General features: G+C 32.7%; 2 protein-coding genes and 1 long non-coding RNA gene across 7 annotated transcripts; 1 reads left to right on the top strand and 2 right to left on the bottom strand.

Annotated features, from left to right (window-relative positions):
- Positions 1–1782: 1782 nt before the first annotated feature.
- LOC108202007 (uncharacterized) lies at positions 1783–4127 on the top strand. Of its 2 annotated transcripts, XR_010287716.1 has the most exons (5): positions 1783–2273; positions 2374–2462; positions 2737–2758; positions 3169–3249; positions 3801–4127. It is a non-coding gene; the product is annotated as an uncharacterized LOC108202007 (long non-coding RNA). The 2 variants fall into 2 exon arrangements; XR_001802983.2 differs by lacking the exon at positions 2737–2758 and having other exon boundaries at positions 1786–2273; positions 3801–4125.
- A 1470-nt stretch (positions 4128–5597) lies between these two features.
- Positions 5598–15512, bottom strand: LOC135146706 (uncharacterized). 4 transcript variants are annotated; one of them, XM_064085541.1, is made up of 7 exons: positions 15213–15512; positions 15055–15105; positions 14801–14980; positions 13790–13867; positions 13562–13687; positions 13421–13464; positions 5598–6171 (listed from the first exon to the last, which is right to left on the bottom strand). In XM_064085541.1, the coding sequence occupies exons 1-5, from the start codon at positions 15220–15222 to the stop codon at positions 13650–13652; spliced, it is 357 nt and encodes a 118-aa protein (XP_063941611.1). In that variant the 5' UTR covers positions 15223–15512; the 3' UTR covers positions 5598–6171; positions 13421–13464; positions 13562–13649. The 4 variants fall into 4 exon arrangements, with proteins under 4 accessions (XP_063941611.1, XP_063941610.1, XP_063941612.1 ...); XM_064085540.1 differs by having other exon boundaries at positions 13433–13464; XM_064085542.1 differs by having other exon boundaries at positions 13562–13622.
- On the bottom strand, positions 9687–12674 carry LOC108200561 (uncharacterized). Its single transcript, XM_064085543.1, has 8 exons — positions 12547–12674; positions 11485–11603; positions 11303–11382; positions 11146–11233; positions 10981–11031; positions 10471–10678; positions 10053–10116; positions 9687–9964 (listed from the first exon to the last, which is right to left on the bottom strand). Exons 4-8 carry the CDS (start codon positions 11197–11199, stop codon positions 9946–9948), a joined length of 396 nt encoding a protein of 131 aa, XP_063941613.1. The 5' UTR covers positions 11200–11233; positions 11303–11382; positions 11485–11603; positions 12547–12674; the 3' UTR covers positions 9687–9945.
- Positions 15513–17355: the final 1843 nt, after the last annotated feature.

Raw genomic sequence — 17355 nt, 5'->3', positions numbered from 1 at the left:
AGGACGGCTACTTGGATTAGGGTTTTCTTGGAGGAATAAGCTACTAATCTCCTATGTTTTTTATAAGTAGTTGGCAAGATGGGCTGGGCCCATGAAAAGGGATACGCAAAGATTTGAGATAACAACTACCTAGATTAGGGCCTCGATTAGGGTTTTTTATATAGAGAAATAAGGTACGGGTAATATCGTAGGTGATTATAAGTAGTTGACAATATGGGCTGGGCCATGCAATTATAACTAGTTGATAATGTGGGCTTGGCGGTGCAAATTGAGATAGAAGTCATGAGAAGAGATCGGAGAGGATGGGTACAAGTATTATGGTTTCCTCGGGATGAAATAAGTAACTAATGTTCTAGGTAATTATAATTTGAAAAGATGGGCTGGGCTGCTGTCGATGAAATGAGGAGAGATTGGGAGAAGATGTCTACATAGATTAATTTCTTATGAGAAATAAGTTAATAATGTCCTAGGTAATTAGAAGAAATTGACAAGGTGGGTAGGCCTGAGTTGCAAAAAAAATGTACAAAAGTTTAGAATTGAATCATATAATACAAAAGTTTAACCTTCTTCTTCTTCAAATGGACGTTCTAAGAATTTTAATCTTGTTATATGTCCTTCTTGAAAGATGCAACCCCTATGAGATATTATCTGGTTGTGACCAAGCCGGCACACATTTGTTCTTGGATTCCTTCCGGCCCCAGCAGCCTTATGTCTCTGAGAATAAGATGGTATTGTTTTTCCAAAATGATAGCCCCACACCTAGAGTTTCACACAGTTAATAAGGATATTTTTCCACCCACTTTTTGCTTACCGAGGTAACATCACCCTTCTTTGACGTAAAACAGCATTCAACTTCATTATTCCAGCAAAAAAAGTTGAAAAAAAAAAGAACATAATCTTCTTAAAAAATTATATTTAGTATTTGAAGTGCATTAACAATGTTTAGTCCTCGATCCGAATGGGTGTGAACTCCACAAGCATGTATTAACATCCTCAATACCATCACAATTGATTCTGTCTCCTTTTCCTCACAAATTGATGATGAGCATTTCTTGCTAAAGTTTTTGGTTTTATCAATCTCTTGAGAATCAAGTCAAATATAGGTTATAGTGAAACCTATTAAATATAGAAGATAAAACTTAAATCAATTTTCTAGAACTTGGTGAATAATCAAGTAAGTTACAATTTATGTATATATATAGCTAAAATTAAGATATATTTTTATTAAAATTAAATACAATATACATGAGTAATCTCTCCCTAAAACACACTCCAATAAACTTTAAAGCTTGTTTCCTATGGATTGATCAAATTCATGACACTACTTTTATTCTTAATGGCTGACACGACAATATTTATACACGGGTCTAGAGGCACCACAAAAGTTTTATACTTGATATTCGCAACAAATATATATATCTGTAGTGTATATATCCTTGCCGAAGGTAGTCTTGTTGTACCAATTTTACAATAGCCATGTGCCCATGTCAGTGATGATAGGCAGCTCCTCATCTCCTTCATAACTTTCGAAAGCCTTATCCATCCATTATAGAACCACTAGCTTATGACCTTCAGCCTCTTGTATTTCATCCCTTTGAAAACTTCTCGAGTGCATTTATAAAAAACAGCAATAGAAAAGCTTCCCACACCATTGAGAGTATACAGTAAAGTTGAAGTAGTGTTCTCATTAAACTGGAAAAGGTTGCCTCTACTCTCCTTCTTTTGAATTTAGGTACCTTCTCCATTGCTTCTTCGTTTGCTGAAAGAGAATCCCTATTACTAGAAAAATATAATTTTTATAAACACAAGATTCCATGTTGCCGAAATAAAATTAGATAAGCGTATTTCTACATGTTTGTGAGATTAGCTGGCAAAGCTTCTGTATAATGGAAAGCTATGATGAATTCGATTGAGCAACTTGCTCACTGTAGTGAATCCATAATGACATGAGATACTCATTAGTTATCTATTTACGCTGATAAGTTTATATCATTGATCTTGTTACTATACCTGAAGCAGTCACATAAGTATTTGTCATATGCATTTGATTATCAATGTGTTAACATCTATTTTTTTTTTTGGGTGTAATTTCACTAAAGTGTGAGTTCTTGTATGTTTTAATTAAGTTGTCAACAGTTATTAGTTCTTACATTAGTCACTAAATTGCTGATAATGTGTAGTAAGAGGTTATGTGACTGGAAGTACTGATACATCCTTATGGACGGTATACAAAAACGGCGTGAGGAATTACTGTGGAAATATACTACCAGATGGTATGCTTCATACTCGGTGTCTAGTTTTGCTTATTAACTTATAATAGGATCCAGAACTATTGTTTTAAAGTTTAATGGTATACATTAATATGTATAACAGACTTGGTAAAAAGCCAAAGATTACCAGCAAACATACTTACTCCGACAACTAAGGCTGCAGATCATGATGTGCCCGTAACTCCATATGAGGTCTTATTTTGTAACACTTTGTGATATTTTATTTCTGTATCTTTTTAGTTTCTACTAGTTAATGTTAATTATATATTCTTCACTCTTTATGTCTCTGCTAATAATAAGAAATACATATTGCACTTGGTATTAGAATTTTAGGTAAGAAAACAAACGAAAAAAGCAAAGTTTTGTTCAAGAAGTTATATAATTTTTTTATGCGTGTTATATCCATGTGTTCGTAACTGATATGCAAAAATCAATATACTAAATGGTGGTGGGGTGGACCATTAAGAGCTTCAGTTTATATGAAGCAGGTAATTTAGTGCTCAAAGAGGTATCCACTTAATTGCTAAAGTGCTAGAAGGACTAGTCCTTTAGGACCACTTGTGCTTTCTACAACACCAGTAAAAACTCTTCAGATGCCAAATTATTTGCTCTCGTGCAGGGCTACATATTTGGAATTTTAAGTGCATTTAGAGTTCCAAATGCGAGTTTCTTTATGGTGATATCTTTGGTCTTCATTAGATCTTAATATGTTGTGTTTTTTGGGACGTACTTATGTAAAAGAATACACCACCAACTAGCCGACATTTCACACAAGTCAGAAGGCTAATATGAATGCAAATTCTGTTATAATTTGGGATATGCAGATCAGCACATGTTTATTAATTTTAACTTTTTTCTTTTTTACTTTGCTGCAAAGAACTGATGAGCTTTATTTCAGATAGTGAAAAGGGGGCTGATGACTCAAGATGAATACGATGAAGCAAGTACAAAAGCACTAAGCTTATTTGTATATGGACAGGTTATTAGTCTTCTTTTTTTTTTTTTGCTATGTTTGTCTGTGCAGCTACCATCTGATTCCTAATAACAAAGGCGTGGAACTTAATATGATAATTTGATAGTCAATTTTTCTAAATATGGCAGACCCTGTTTTCAATGTGTGTTGCACAGTCACTGTTTAGGAGCGTTTAAACTTAGAATTATAGGCTTTACTAATAGAAGCAACTTGGTCATAAGTAATTTGGTTGAGTGGCTTTAGCTCATTTATATTTGAGTCTGAAAGTTTAAAATTTTATACAACATGTATAACACAGATTAAAAATACAAGTGGGGTCAAATTACTTATGCTCTTAAATTTTACTTCATGCCTGTTTAGAAGACTATCCAAAAACGGCAACTGGCCGACGGCTAAACAAAAGTAGAGCCATGTCTTCTTTTTTCCTCGTTACAGATATTGGCACTTGAATTATTTAGAAATATTGAGATCAGATGTTCTAAGAAAATATTATTTTAGAGATAGATTTATTTTTTTAGAGATATGGTGATGGCATATAAATTTTCTAATTATTGCAGGCAATTGCGGAGGCAACTCAGGATGTCACCGGTGGTGAGAGTTCGGAGAATGACATTGATGGGGATGATGATGGTGATGGCGATGAGGAAGATTGAAATGAAGCTACCTAGTTAGATGCATTATTGGTAGGGATGCTGATTTTGTTAAAATATTGCTTTTGGCTTTTGATTGTTCAGCTATAACGTATATGATTGTTGGCTTTTGGCTGATTGTTCAGCTGTAACATTTATGTCGTACTGAATTTTATAACTGTTCTTGTTTAAATATATGAATGCTTGTTGGCTTTTAAATTATGTCGTACTGAATTTTGATGGATATGATTCTTGATTTTGATTTTGAAATTGGATATTGTATGTGCATTGTTGGTTGGTAGAATAACAGGGATATGGTATAGTTTACAATATAAATACTGCATTTTTCTGAAATTTCATCTCCAGAAAACCGACCAAATTTGCTCATTTCCAACCAGGAATGGTAAAAAAAACCCAGAAAACCGACCAGATGTATACATTTCCGACCAAATTCATATCCTAAAACCCAGAAAAACGACCAACTCATTTCCGACCAGATGTATGCAATTTTGGTGGTCGGTTTTAGCCCAGAAGCTCCCCCAATGGACCCTGAAAGCCATTTCCGACCAACTTATTTCCGACCACTGGGTGGTCGGTTTTAGCCCAGAAGCTCATCCAATGGACCCTGAAAAGGCATTTCCGACCGAATCATTTCCGACCACAATGTGGACGTTTTTACAATTGGGCCCCACAGCTGAGCCCTGAACTTCTTTACCGACCAACACAATTCCGACCGTCATTGGTCGGTTTTGAGACAATCCACGTGTATGACACGTCAACGGTGGGCCAGATTTATCTGATACAATCCACGTGTATATGGACATGGTAACACATTTCCGACCGACAAAATCGGTCGGTTTTATAACTCATTTCGGACCGATACGTCATTTTCGACTCGGTTTAAAGGGACCGACGTGGTCGGTCGGTCGGTGGTCGGAAATGACCTCAAAACCGACCGATTTTGCTTATTTCCGACCGATTTTGGCGGTCGGAAATGGCCGCTTTTCTTGTAGTGAATTGCCTGCACCATATTTTTGAATGTGGGAAGAGAAAACAAGGTCCTCTTGAGGGGTCCACTGTTCTTTTGGTTTCTTATGGAACCACCAGACTTTTTCTCTAACATTTGCAGGAGGGATAGGCGGTGTTCATCTTTCGACAAAGGATCAGTATCACCAAATTAATCAATTAGGCAATAGTTTTTACTACTACAATATATTCTAACACAACCATGCTTTTCCTGAGGAGTATATGTTGTAATTTGGATAAAGTAATAGAACAAAACCATTTCAGCATACCTTTCACATTGTCAAAACCTTCAGGGGAGTAGCGATCATGCTGCGCTTCAACTTTCTCAAAGTAACGAGCATCCACGGCTAAATTAGCCTTCCATTGAAGTTTTTAGTAGAAAAAATAGGAGTTAATGTCTACATATAGCACAGTATAGGCAAAGTAACAAGAAGTAACTACTTGTACAGTTGGATCATGTTTTTTCAGATTCGGCTTTCAAGTAGTTTAGCTAAAGGTTTATATACAATTATGTGTAACCTCTGGTAGATAAAAATTAGATTCGTTGATGAATGCCAGCAGGATATACAAGATGTTGCTTATCATTTTTCGTTCTCTCCTCGCCAATATCCGACAATCCCATTTTTGCGAAATACTTTAATGATCTGCAAAGGCAGTCAAAACTTAATACAACCAACAAGAAGCTAGTAGGTGTGAAAAATGGAACGGTTTATAACATATAGCGCAATGCAATACATCAAATCACTTTTTCTTGCCCCCTTATAGATTTCTAAAAATCTATCTTTTAGATCATAACTTTTTTTCTGGCTTTATGTCTCTGGCCTTCCAGCAATTTAGACATATAACACTCTACAAAGTGGCATAAAGAGAAATGTTTCAGCAGTTTCCGAGCACTCTTGTATGACTCAGATTCTACCAAATTACAAATATATATATTGCTGAACAATTGCGTCTTCTGAATCCAAATCATCTACATGTTTAGCAGCTCTAATATCTTCTAGCTTTACATTGAACACTTCAAGTATCTTTGCTAGCACGTTTTCAACATGGCCCTGTGCCCCAACACTGTAGAGAAATATTCGTGCAGCAAGGGACTTTGCATGAAGTAAATCTTCGGTGTTGGTTTCAATTTCGTGAAAACGGCAGAGGGAACATATTATCAAGTGACTGAATACTTGACACAATATATCAAATACAGGCATCAAGAAGAGGCAGCGAGCGACAAATTTGGCTGGGCCTGGGAGCATTATGCAGAGCCTTTGTGTACAATAATCTGTACACAAATACATAAAAACAAAAGAAGTGGATTAATATGACTAACTAAATAATAATATATATTATTAAATTTATATTATATGATACAAAAAGAATATTACAAACAAATACAAAAATATTAAAAGAAAAAAGAGAATATTAAATTAAATGGGTACACGTAGTATTTTATTCCAATATCCAAACTATTAAAATGAATAAAGTTCAAACGAAGATAATTATTAAATTAGAGTCACGGAGACCACATTCCAAATCATTGAATTAAATTTTTTGAAAAATTAAATGTGATTGTTTTTCCTTTTCATTTGACTTCAGACCAATTATTGACATATTATACAAGTGCAGCATAGTATACTAATGCAGTTTATATTGCGGCAAACTAATCAATAGTTTCCACAACATTTACCTTGTGTACAGTACTTTGCAGTTTGGATTATTATACTAAAAGTTCATGTTAAACAAAAATATAAAAAAAAAATTATATATGGACAATACCTTGAGACAATATTGGAGCACTTTCTTCATTGTTTATCATCAAGAATACTAGGAGAGTTGCTGCAATCAAGTAATTGGGCTTTAGTATAATATGAAGTTGCCACATGGATAATTAGATGTGAAGGTGAAATATCCAAAAGTACTAAAACAAAATTTCAAGAACAATAAAAATAAGTGAAAAACTATAAATTACATTGTATGACACATTCATATTCTCCTTATCCAGTTATATAATTAGTTTTAACTGCATTATGGACCTACGAGTAAGAAGTTTGAGAGCACTATTGTCATTTTAGATTTTGTAAAATGAAACATAAAAACATTATTCTACTTATTCTTTACAAAAACTTTTTAACTTCCTAATTTGTTTTCATATATACACAAGAATCAAACACCTATTTCATAAAAAATTCATCAATTTATAATGCAAAATATTAAAATTAAAAATCACAAACATCAAGGTCTTATGTGAAATATATATCAAGAGAAAAGATCATAACAAATTCATCATATATGTATAGTCTAAATACATAACGAATTTAAGTAAGAAATATACACAAAATCATATCTAACTAGTAAAATGAAAAATCACTGACAAACAAATGGTTACCAAGCACGCTAGAACCATATAATTATAAAGAGTACAAACATTTACCTTAAACAATATGACAAGATACGAGTTGAGATGGAACTCATGAGTTGATAATTAGAGATCTGAGATGTGGAGAGGACGGCTACTTGGATTAGGGTTTTTTGGTGGAGAAATAAGCTACTAATTTCCTAGGTATTTATAAGTACTTGGCAATATGGGCTGGGCTGATTAGAATGGACTAGCAATCTGGCCCGTGCTTCGCACACGGGTAACGCTTGAATTTTTAATTTTAAATAATTAATTGTAATGTGTATTTAATTATAACATCGACTAATAAAAATATAATAGGTTCTCATAGTGTTACGAATCACAGTTGTTATTCTGTGACCCACAATATAATACTAATCTCTTTAAGTAATTTGGAATTTAACGAAGTTAAGTTTAATTCATTGGATGGAACTGAATATCAAAAAGTCTAAATTTTGAACAAAACTTGAGTTTAATGAACTGCACGAAACCAGTCCCTGAACATTGGAGAATACGCTCCAAGACAGATGAAGGAAATAATACTTCTCCTCGTGACAGCAGTAGTTCATAAAATCTGTAAGTTTATAAGCTTAAATCATAGTGCCCGTGCTTAGCACACTGTACTTTTATTATGTTTTTCTAATTAATTTTAACATCATTTTATTATGATTAACGCAATATTTGTATTTTTTTACTATTTTATTTTAAGTTTATCGTCAATTAACATTTATATTAACAAATAATATTTAACTTGAATATATAACTATGTGGAAAAACGTTATCTACTATCAAATTTTAATTATTAATTAAAAACCATGAATAATATTTAAATCATTATATATAATTCTCCATCTTTTTTAATATTTGATGTTTTCCGAGTAAGTTCTAGAATTATGTCAAAGTGGAACACGGTGTGTTGAACACATTATATATACTTATATTTAAATATTAATATGCATAAATTTAGATTCGATTTTTATCAATATCAAATAATTTTTTATATTTCAATAACATTTTTTTTAAAGACCTGTTGGAAATTTCAAAAAAATTGTATAATAGTCATTGTTAAATTAATATAAATATATCGATCATCAAACATGTGCGCGATAAAACTAATAATCTTAACCAAGATTAATGTTGTAGCACAATCGACTTATTAGACATTAAAAATTCATAAAAATTGCGGAAAATGAAGAGCGCACCTCAACGACCATATGCTTCAGTATTTATATATGCTTAAGATGATAAAAATAGAAGTCGAATATTTGATATTTACCATAATATAATCCAGTGACTTTAGTTACACGGTGTCTCTGAAATTTTAAGATATTTTTTTGCAGAGCAAGGTATTATTTTGAATGATATTGTGAAGAAAATAAGTGAGACACTTTAATCTTGGTTGGTTTAAGGAAATATAATTTTTAATTACTTGCTTTTCTCTAAAATTTATTGAAAAAAACACGCCTATCTATATTTATAAAACAAATGTTTTTAAATTATTTTGAAGAATAAATTTAGTCTAAGAAAAAGTTTTCCTGAAAAATATAATTAATTTTGATTATAAAATTATTAACACTTTTCAAAGACTATAATGTTATAATAACTATATAATTAAATATTTTTATAACAAAGTCTTATAATATGAGAAAGTATGATATAAAAAAAAATCAAAGATAAATCAAGTACAACTGCTGCCACATAAATTCCTATACTGCATATTGCATATAGTGTAATGCAAAATATTCACTTTAGTTGGAAAGTATACATATTTTCATTCCCTGACTTGCCACGGAGAATTTTTTGTCATGTAATCACCTTAGATTAAATTTAACCCCAATATGAAAGTACACTTTAATCTACGTTAAAAGACCAGAGCACCTGCTTCTTAGAGCATACTACCAGAGCAAAGAAACAAAGACAATTCTCACAACTTTCACTAAAGACCGGCTTTACTATTGTTATTCTTGATCAACCTGCTTTGGACACTTCAGAACAACTCCCACATGCACTTTGCAACTTTTGCCCACCAACTTCATGTATTCAAAAAATTTGAATCCCTAGCTGCTAATCATCTCCATCCCTGGTGAACCAGTTTCCTCAGCAACCACCTATCAACTTCTTTGAGTATATTGCATTCACAAAGATTGATAAAGTCAATAAGCAAAACAAACAATTTGCATCCTCATGGTACAGCTCCAGACAGATTGCACAAAGAAGTTTCAGACAGAAAAGATATATGGTTCAACCTTACAAACAAAATATAATTACTACTAACCACCAGACCTTAACAATAATTATATTTTAACTTTACCGATCAATAGAATACATAACTAATATAGATTAAATCTGCTTAATTTTTTTTCCTGAAAACTATAGATTTTATATTAATATAATCGTTTGCATATTTTTTATGATTGTGTAATAGATCACCCAAATATGTATCATTAACTGAAAGTTTAACCCCAAAGAACATGGTGAAAATGTTTTACGATACAGTGATACAAAACCTTAACCCCATATACTTAGTCCAAAAACAAACCTCTATTTGCCTTCTGGTCTTTGCAACATCCAGTGGACCTGTAGTAAGAGTTCTCGCAACAAAATCTGCAGATAAATTTGCCCCAATAACACTAACCATGTTGGGTTCTTCACCCATCTTACCTAAAAGTGTTCTTCTAGTCTGTAGATGAAAGTATGACAAAAAAGTAATTTAAAAGTAGTACCACAACAAAATACCAAATTGAAAAAAATTGTGGGTAGAAGTTTACTGGCTCAAAGGTTTTACAACAGATTGCATAGAAAGGTGCATCATGCGCAAGTTGATCCCAAGTTCTGTCCAGAGTGCAGAATAACTTTGCGTTGTAATTTGTATTAGAAAATAAGGCAAAATGTTACCAGAATAATTTGATATATACACTCAAATTCATGGTTCTTGGCATAAAAACAGGACAATATGATAATAGCTGTACCAAATAATGTAAGACGCATACTGTAAACTGGAAAGAAGGAAAAAGACATCGCAAGGGCAGAACTAAGATGAATGTAAACTAATAATGACCATTCTCATGAGCTTATGTATGAATAAATACGTAACCAGATATTAGACATCAAGATATCAATAAAAGATCATTAATAATCAATATTAAGCACCTAATTAAGTCGAATTTAAACTTTACAGTAAACAACCTGCTTCACGGTTGTCGGAGTTCCTGACAAAATTAAATCTTTGCCACCTAGAGCAGTTCTCCCACGGCAACGTCCTATCACAAACAAAAACCAGTTCAATCAAATTCGAAAACAGTCCATAAGATGTAAGAATTTGTTTAAGCCAAAAAATGAAGTTCATAACCTGATCCTTCCAAATCTGATCTTCCTTATCCTGAAACTGTTTTCTCTGCAACATTCAGACATATTTGACTTCGATAAAAAATAAGACTCAGATATGATGCATTAAAGTTGTCATATTTTAATCTAAATCGAGCATTTAACCAATATTCTACAGATGATCATGAGACAGAATTGAATAACAGACTAATGTCTTAAACAATTCCACTTTGATTACTAATACGATGATATGAAAGTATCAAAAGTTAAAGAATGAAAATCATAACTTTTCTGGAATCCCATTACAATTATGACCAAATTATGATTATCCATATTCTGGCTGAGATTACTATCTCAAGATTAAATGTGTACCATGTTTTGAAGATAGTGAAATCTGGTTAGATATCGCAGGTCTCTTGATAGCTACAAAATTAAAAGAAGTATTCGAGTTGGATTAGAGAAATCAGCGTACATAATATAATACAATCAAAAGCACTGAACATGATAAGAACTTGCAACCCGAACTGTATCACCCACCAACTTTTCATTCGGAATATGTACCAAAAACATTATATCTGTGATTTGATACATATCGGGTGTGCTTGTAATCAGGAACCCGTGGATCCTTGCACAATTAAACAAATAAGAATGGAGAAGAAATTATATGAAAATGGAGAAAAAACTGAATACATACCTACAAAGAAGATGATTAGGACTTCGATTCTTTAAATTTTGAATTTCAAACTGAAATCTTTGCAAGAGAACATTGCAAGCCTTCACATGAACACATTAAGAGTACTAACAAAATCAATTCCTTTCCATGTAACCACTATCATTCCGATTTAAGGAATTCATGGGATGCCTATCAGGTGTCACCTTGCAACCACTATCATTCCGATTTATCCTAGATGCTGGTAGCGGGAAACAATTGACATTGCTGCTACCAACTGATCTTTGCTGGAGAAGTCTTGTAAGCGGACTCAAGTAGCTAAAACCTGCTAAAAAACAATTTTTAATAAACTAAGCTAAAAAAATTCTGAGAACTATTTTTTACTAATATATGCCAGTCGTATATAGTGAATAACCTGAAAAGTCTATCCTACAAAAGTAATTTTTTTTTTTTTTTTTCAGGAAATGTTTTCCTTCTCCCTCATTTCTCTTTATAATTTTAAAACAATAGACTTTGATGTAGTATACCTAATGATTACAAATTGAAGTCTGTTTGGGGAAGCTATCACTTTAAGATTCATCCTATTGTTATACCAGGAATACTCTGAGTTTTCTTGTCGAATCCATCCTCTGGTGTTTAAAAAATAAAAAATTAATTCACAAAGACATAAATTTATCTCATTATACATATATAAAGAAAAACATGTAACATAGTGGAAAATAGTATACGAAAAAGGAATAATCGAGACACAAACCTGCATCTATAATTGATTCAGATGATTCAATAAATATATACCAGTGTTTGCAATTGCTTAAATGCCTCTGCAAAGATTAATCCTGCTTGCTGATATTGAAAATAAATAAAAATAGTTAAGGATTGATGCGAGTTCCCTCTATAATTAACCTATCGTGTTAAAATTCAAATGCTAAGCAACGGAGATACAGTATTAGAGGTATAAAAATCCGCAAAATGGAAGTATATAAATCTGCAGCAGGGTCTAATGTTAAGCAAACCTGATACCTTTGTAAGCACACCGTCTCGACATTTGTAAAAGAGTGTTATAAGTAATTCCAGTTCCACATCCTGCATTTTTTATGAATGGCTGAGGTAAACTTTAAAGAAAATATTTCTTACACTTACTCCCATCCTATAAAAGTTTCACAATCGAATCATATTATAAGAGCGCGACCATAAACATATAAACATATTTATTGCAGGCTATCTTCTACATAGTCTAAAACACCTAAAAGACTCTTTAGAGATTGTACCTGAGCTTGATCTTGGTCTAGCATCATTGTCTTGAAGCTCACTGTTAGATTGAAATGGAGAGCTAGAATTTGTACATGTTTTGCTTATTATATATTTGACATTTCTCAAATTGATATTTTGTCCCTGCAACAAAGTCTAATTGCAGGTCCCTACCAAAACGCATCAACTGCAAGTAAATTAACAATGATAAATATTAAATGTAGATTATTCAAAGGTAAATAATTTTTTTGACATATAGTAAACCTAATTAAAAGTTAACATTCCCCAGTAAAAACACATGAAGCTGGTTGACTGTGTTTCTTGTCCAGGAGCTTCATGTACAGCAAGATATAATGAAGATATAAATAAATAGACTTGGGTAAAAAAGCAGCAGAGGCATAAAGAATGAAAGATACCCAGTGATTAGTTAATACCATGGTTTTGTCCTATACGCTTTAAAGTTGACAGCAGCACATAGTTTTTACCCAAGTCAGATGCAATCACATTATTAGGAACAAAGTCTTGACCTATAACAAAATCAGGATTACAAACTGCAATATAAATAGCATATCTAAATAGAAATTTGTCCACGATTATGAATATAAAGAAAATACAAATAATTTACAAAGGAATCTTGAATTACTGTCATTGCAAAGGAAAGAGAATGATGCAGATGTATATTAATTAATTAGACAGATGTATAAAACGAAAGCAGTGGGAGAGGAGATTACGACCAAAACGCACCAATCCTGTCACATCATGAAACATCAGAGTGAAGTAGCAAATTGACCATTATCCATCGTTGAAGAGATGTAAATTCAGAGGCCAGAAGAAGAAAGCAATATCAGTGCTCTACTGAAATTTGAAATTGAAGGAGGAAAATAGATGAATTACCCAAAAAGTTACCTTACTCAAAATCGTGAATCCACAATACTAACCTGCAAAGAAAAGGAATCAAATTAGATCCACTGTGATAGCATAATCAGAGTAAAACAATTGAATAGGATGTAATAAAACCCATTGAAGAACACCAACCCGATGGTAAGCACCTCCTGAGACCCTCTTTAAAATTTGAATTGAAGAAGAAGAAGAAGCGCTATACATGGAAAACAGTTAATGCAAGCTAGAATCGTGGGTGGTTTGCTGTCAAATTCAAACTATCTCCGGGTATAACCCGGGTATAACTTTGAGCTGACTAAATTAAAAAGTCATGATTATATTAAACAATGCATCAGAAAATAAGAACACGTGATCTAAAAATACCCGATGCCTGGCTTGAACCTATGAATCCCTTCTGTGTAATTCTGGTTGGACTTTGAGCCCCGAGCCTGTCTTGAAAACCTGTTATGTTGATACAGTCCTACAAAATTAGTTCATCCAGAAAGCTGCAGTTTCATGTTTTCCTTTTAGTATAGTCAACACAAATTGTTGTTTTCATTTCTGATGACTAATGATGAGAAGTGAAATAAGAGCTACCAGTTCACATTATATAGTAATGCCACAATACGCTTCCATGGTTTATCTTTAGCTAGGTCAAAGTGTCACAAATATTTAAACTATATTCTACACATGCCTTTGCAAATTAGATGATAATCAGTTTTTTCTCCCATGCTGGAGTTCTTCATGTGGCTTAACTGAATCCTGCATAATAATACAGTTTATTAACAGGTTTTTTGAGTTTACAGAGACATGCCTTGCTAATTGCTATCTATAAGTTTGTTTTGCAGTTTAATCTGGTCCAGGAACTTTGAATGTGAAGCATTCACCAATCAACTACTACTGGAATAAGGAGTAAGTTCCGAGTTAAAGAGACCTCCAACTTATAATTTAGGATTTAACAACCTGACACAGGACACCATTCATTTGTTTCAAAATTTATAACTTATATGAATATATTTTAATTGTGCATTAAAGACATTTTAAGGCGTAGTATGAACATGAAAAAAAAAAATTGGCCTCATACATTATAGAACTAATAAAACACCTAATTGTTTTCTATGTAACCATCTTTGTCTAATATCTATTGTTGTCCTGAACAAAATGGATTTATCAAAATAAGGATCAAATTTTATAACTTATAAGAATATATTTTAATTGTGCATTAAAGACATTTAAAGACGTAGTATGAACAGGAAAAAAAAAATTTGGCCTCATACATTATAGAACTAATAAAACACCTAATTGTTTTCTATGTAACCATCTTTGTCTAATATCTATTGTTGTCCTGAACAAAATGGATTTATCAAAATAAGGATGAGAATGTCAGAATAATACCTGTACACGAACCCAGGGTGGAGTGTGATGGCTGTTGGACAAAATTATCATTACGTGCTGGACTCTGAAAACTTGATTCTGGCAGAGATGCAGATGCTCTATTCGGTTCCAAATTCTCACGATTCGCAGATGGCACATTACCAGATGTCTGCACATCATGTGAAGGTCGCCTCCGTTGCGCTAACAACACCCAAAAATGTAAAGGTCAATGGTCTGTATCGATATGACAGAGTCTAAAATTTATTTATGCTCACCATTTCTAACAGCCGAAGGAGAAACAACACCTAGAGGTATGCGCTTACGACCTGTTCGTAAATATATCCCAACAAACGGATAGAACGCATCATCAAAACACGACTATATAACCACAAACTTCAATTTCTGAAACAAAATAGAGAAGACGGAGACTAACCACTGTCCATGGCTACTACTTGGAGCGGAGATCGCAATGAGTGGAAGGCTTCACCGTCCTGTTTCCGTCGTTAGAGGAGCACGGAAAATTGAAATAGTTGGAGAAACTGTAGATGAAATCGTGGGTTGTCACTAACGGCAAAACCATTTCAAAACTATGGGTCGTTGCAACTGCAGTTTGTTCTCGAGGGAATGATGGGTCACCCGTTTTGTGTTCGGATTTTTGAAGCTGCGTGAAAGAAGAATACTGTAAATGCTTCCGGGTCGGAACCCGGATAGAACTGGGTAGTCCAAGAGCAGGTTGAATTTACTGAAAACACCCCGTGTAGTACTAAGAGAAAAAATGAAGAAGGACAAAAAAGTAATTTTCCAATTTGTTTGTATTCACAAATTAGGATTATATAGATATAGATAGATATAGATATAGATATAGATTAGGATTATATAGATATGTAAAGATATGAGATAACAACCACCTGGATTAGGGTTTTTTCTTGGGCCAAGGCCTAATATACTAGGAGATTATAAGTAGTTGACAATATGGGCTGGGCCGAGCAATTATAACTAGTTTATAATGTGGGCTCGGGGTGCAAATTGAGATGGAACTCATGAGAAGAGATCGGAGAGGATGGGTACCAGTATTAGGATTTTCTCTGAGGAGAAATAAGTAACTAACAAACTAGGAAATTTTAAGCAGTTGAAAAGATGGGCTGGGCCGGTGTGGATGAGTTGAGGAGAGATTGGGAGAGGACGGCTCCATAAATTAATTTGTTAGGAGAAATAAGTTATCAATGTCCTAGGTAATTAAAAGCAGTTGGGTAGGGCCTGAGTTGCAAAAAAAATGTATATGTTATATTATTTTAATAATAAAATATGTAAGACTGTCCAATTAGATTAATTAGGTGCGGATTCAAACAACTTGCAAACATTTTACTTTATAAATACCTATTCTATATAAAGTATCAAAGTGCACAAACACTCGTAGATTAATTTTGACTAAGAGAAAAGAAATATAATAGCTCTTTATTATATTAATATTCTTATTTAAAACTTAAATTCTTATATTTTAAAGTTAGTATTGACTAACAATATGTTACTGTGTTTGAAGATACAAATAAATTATGAGGTAGAAATTTTAAGAGGTACATCTTATTATATATGATTTACTCTCTCCATTTAATTATATTTTGGTCTATTTTAAATTTTTTGGTCAAATTTACCAAATTTGGGTCTCAATTAAAGGCTTATTCTTTATTAAATTTAAAATTGAATCATATAATACATAATTTTAACCTTCTTCTTCTTCAAATGGTTGTTCCAATAATTTTAACCTTGTTATATGTCCTTCCCGGAAGATGTAACACTTATGTGATATAATCTGGTTGTGACAAAGCTGGCACATATTTGTTCTTGTACTCCTCACGGCCTAAGCAGCCTTATGCCTCACAAAATAAGAAGGTAATGTTTAGTTAAAATGATAGCCCCACACCTAGAGTTTCGCACTTTTAATAAGGAGACTTTTCCCGCCACTTTTTGCTTAGTGAGATAGAATCACCCTTCTTTCGCGTAAAACATCATTCAACTTCTTTATTTCATCAAAAAAAGTTAAAAAGAAAGAACATAATCTCCTTAAAAAAATTACCTTCGGTATTTTAAGTGCATTAACAATGTTTAGTCCTGGATCCGAATGGGTGTGAACTCCACAAGCATGTATTAACATCCTCAATACGATCACAATTGATAATTGTGTCTCCTTTTCCTCACAAATTGATGATCATTCCTTGCTAAAGTTTTTGGTTTTATCTATCTCTTGAGAATTAACTCAAATATAGGTTATAGTCAAATCTATTAAATATAACACTAATAAATTTTCTAGAATTTGGTGAATAAGCTGTCTTGAAATATAAGTCAAATTATGGATAAAAGAAAACAAAACCTTGCATATGAAACTTATACTTGTGACTATCAACAATTATATATCTAAATATTTCTAATCGGATGATAAAAAAATTTCTTTACGAAATTCATAACATAATTAGGAGTACGTTTTATAATTTCATGTTGTGCATCATCAGCCTTTTATATGAAAAAAAAATCATTCAATTTTTATCACGTCTAATTATTGAGATATAATGTCATAGTTT

Source organism: Daucus carota, chromosome 9 (assembly GCF_001625215.2).
Source record: "Daucus carota subsp. sativus chromosome 9, DH1 v3.0, whole genome shotgun sequence".
In the NCBI taxonomy this organism is placed as follows: domain Eukaryota; kingdom Viridiplantae; phylum Streptophyta; class Magnoliopsida; order Apiales; family Apiaceae; genus Daucus; species Daucus carota.
This window is presented reverse-complemented; position numbering and strand designations above follow the sequence as displayed.

Coding starts and splice junctions, on each gene's coding strand:
- LOC108200561 (XM_064085543.1), bottom strand. CDS start 11,199: ATGTATCAAATCACAGATATAATGTTTTTGGTACATATTCCGAATGAA. Junction 10,679..10,980: donor TTCACTATCTTCAAAACATG/GTACACATTTAA, acceptor TGAATGTTGCAG/AGAAAACAGTTTCAGGATAA. Junction 10,117..10,470: donor CTCCGACAACCGTGAAGCAG/GTTGTTTACTGT, acceptor CACTCTGGACAG/AACTTGGGATCAACTTGCGC.
- LOC135146706 (XM_064085541.1), bottom strand. Junction 13,868..14,800: donor CACCCTGGGTTCGTGTACAG/GTATTATTCTGA, acceptor TCAACATAACAG/GTTTTCAAGACAGGCTCGGG. Junction 13,688..13,789: donor AGGTTCAAGCCAGGCATCGG/GTATTTTTAGAT, acceptor TTATACCCGGAG/ATAGTTTGAATTTGACAGCA.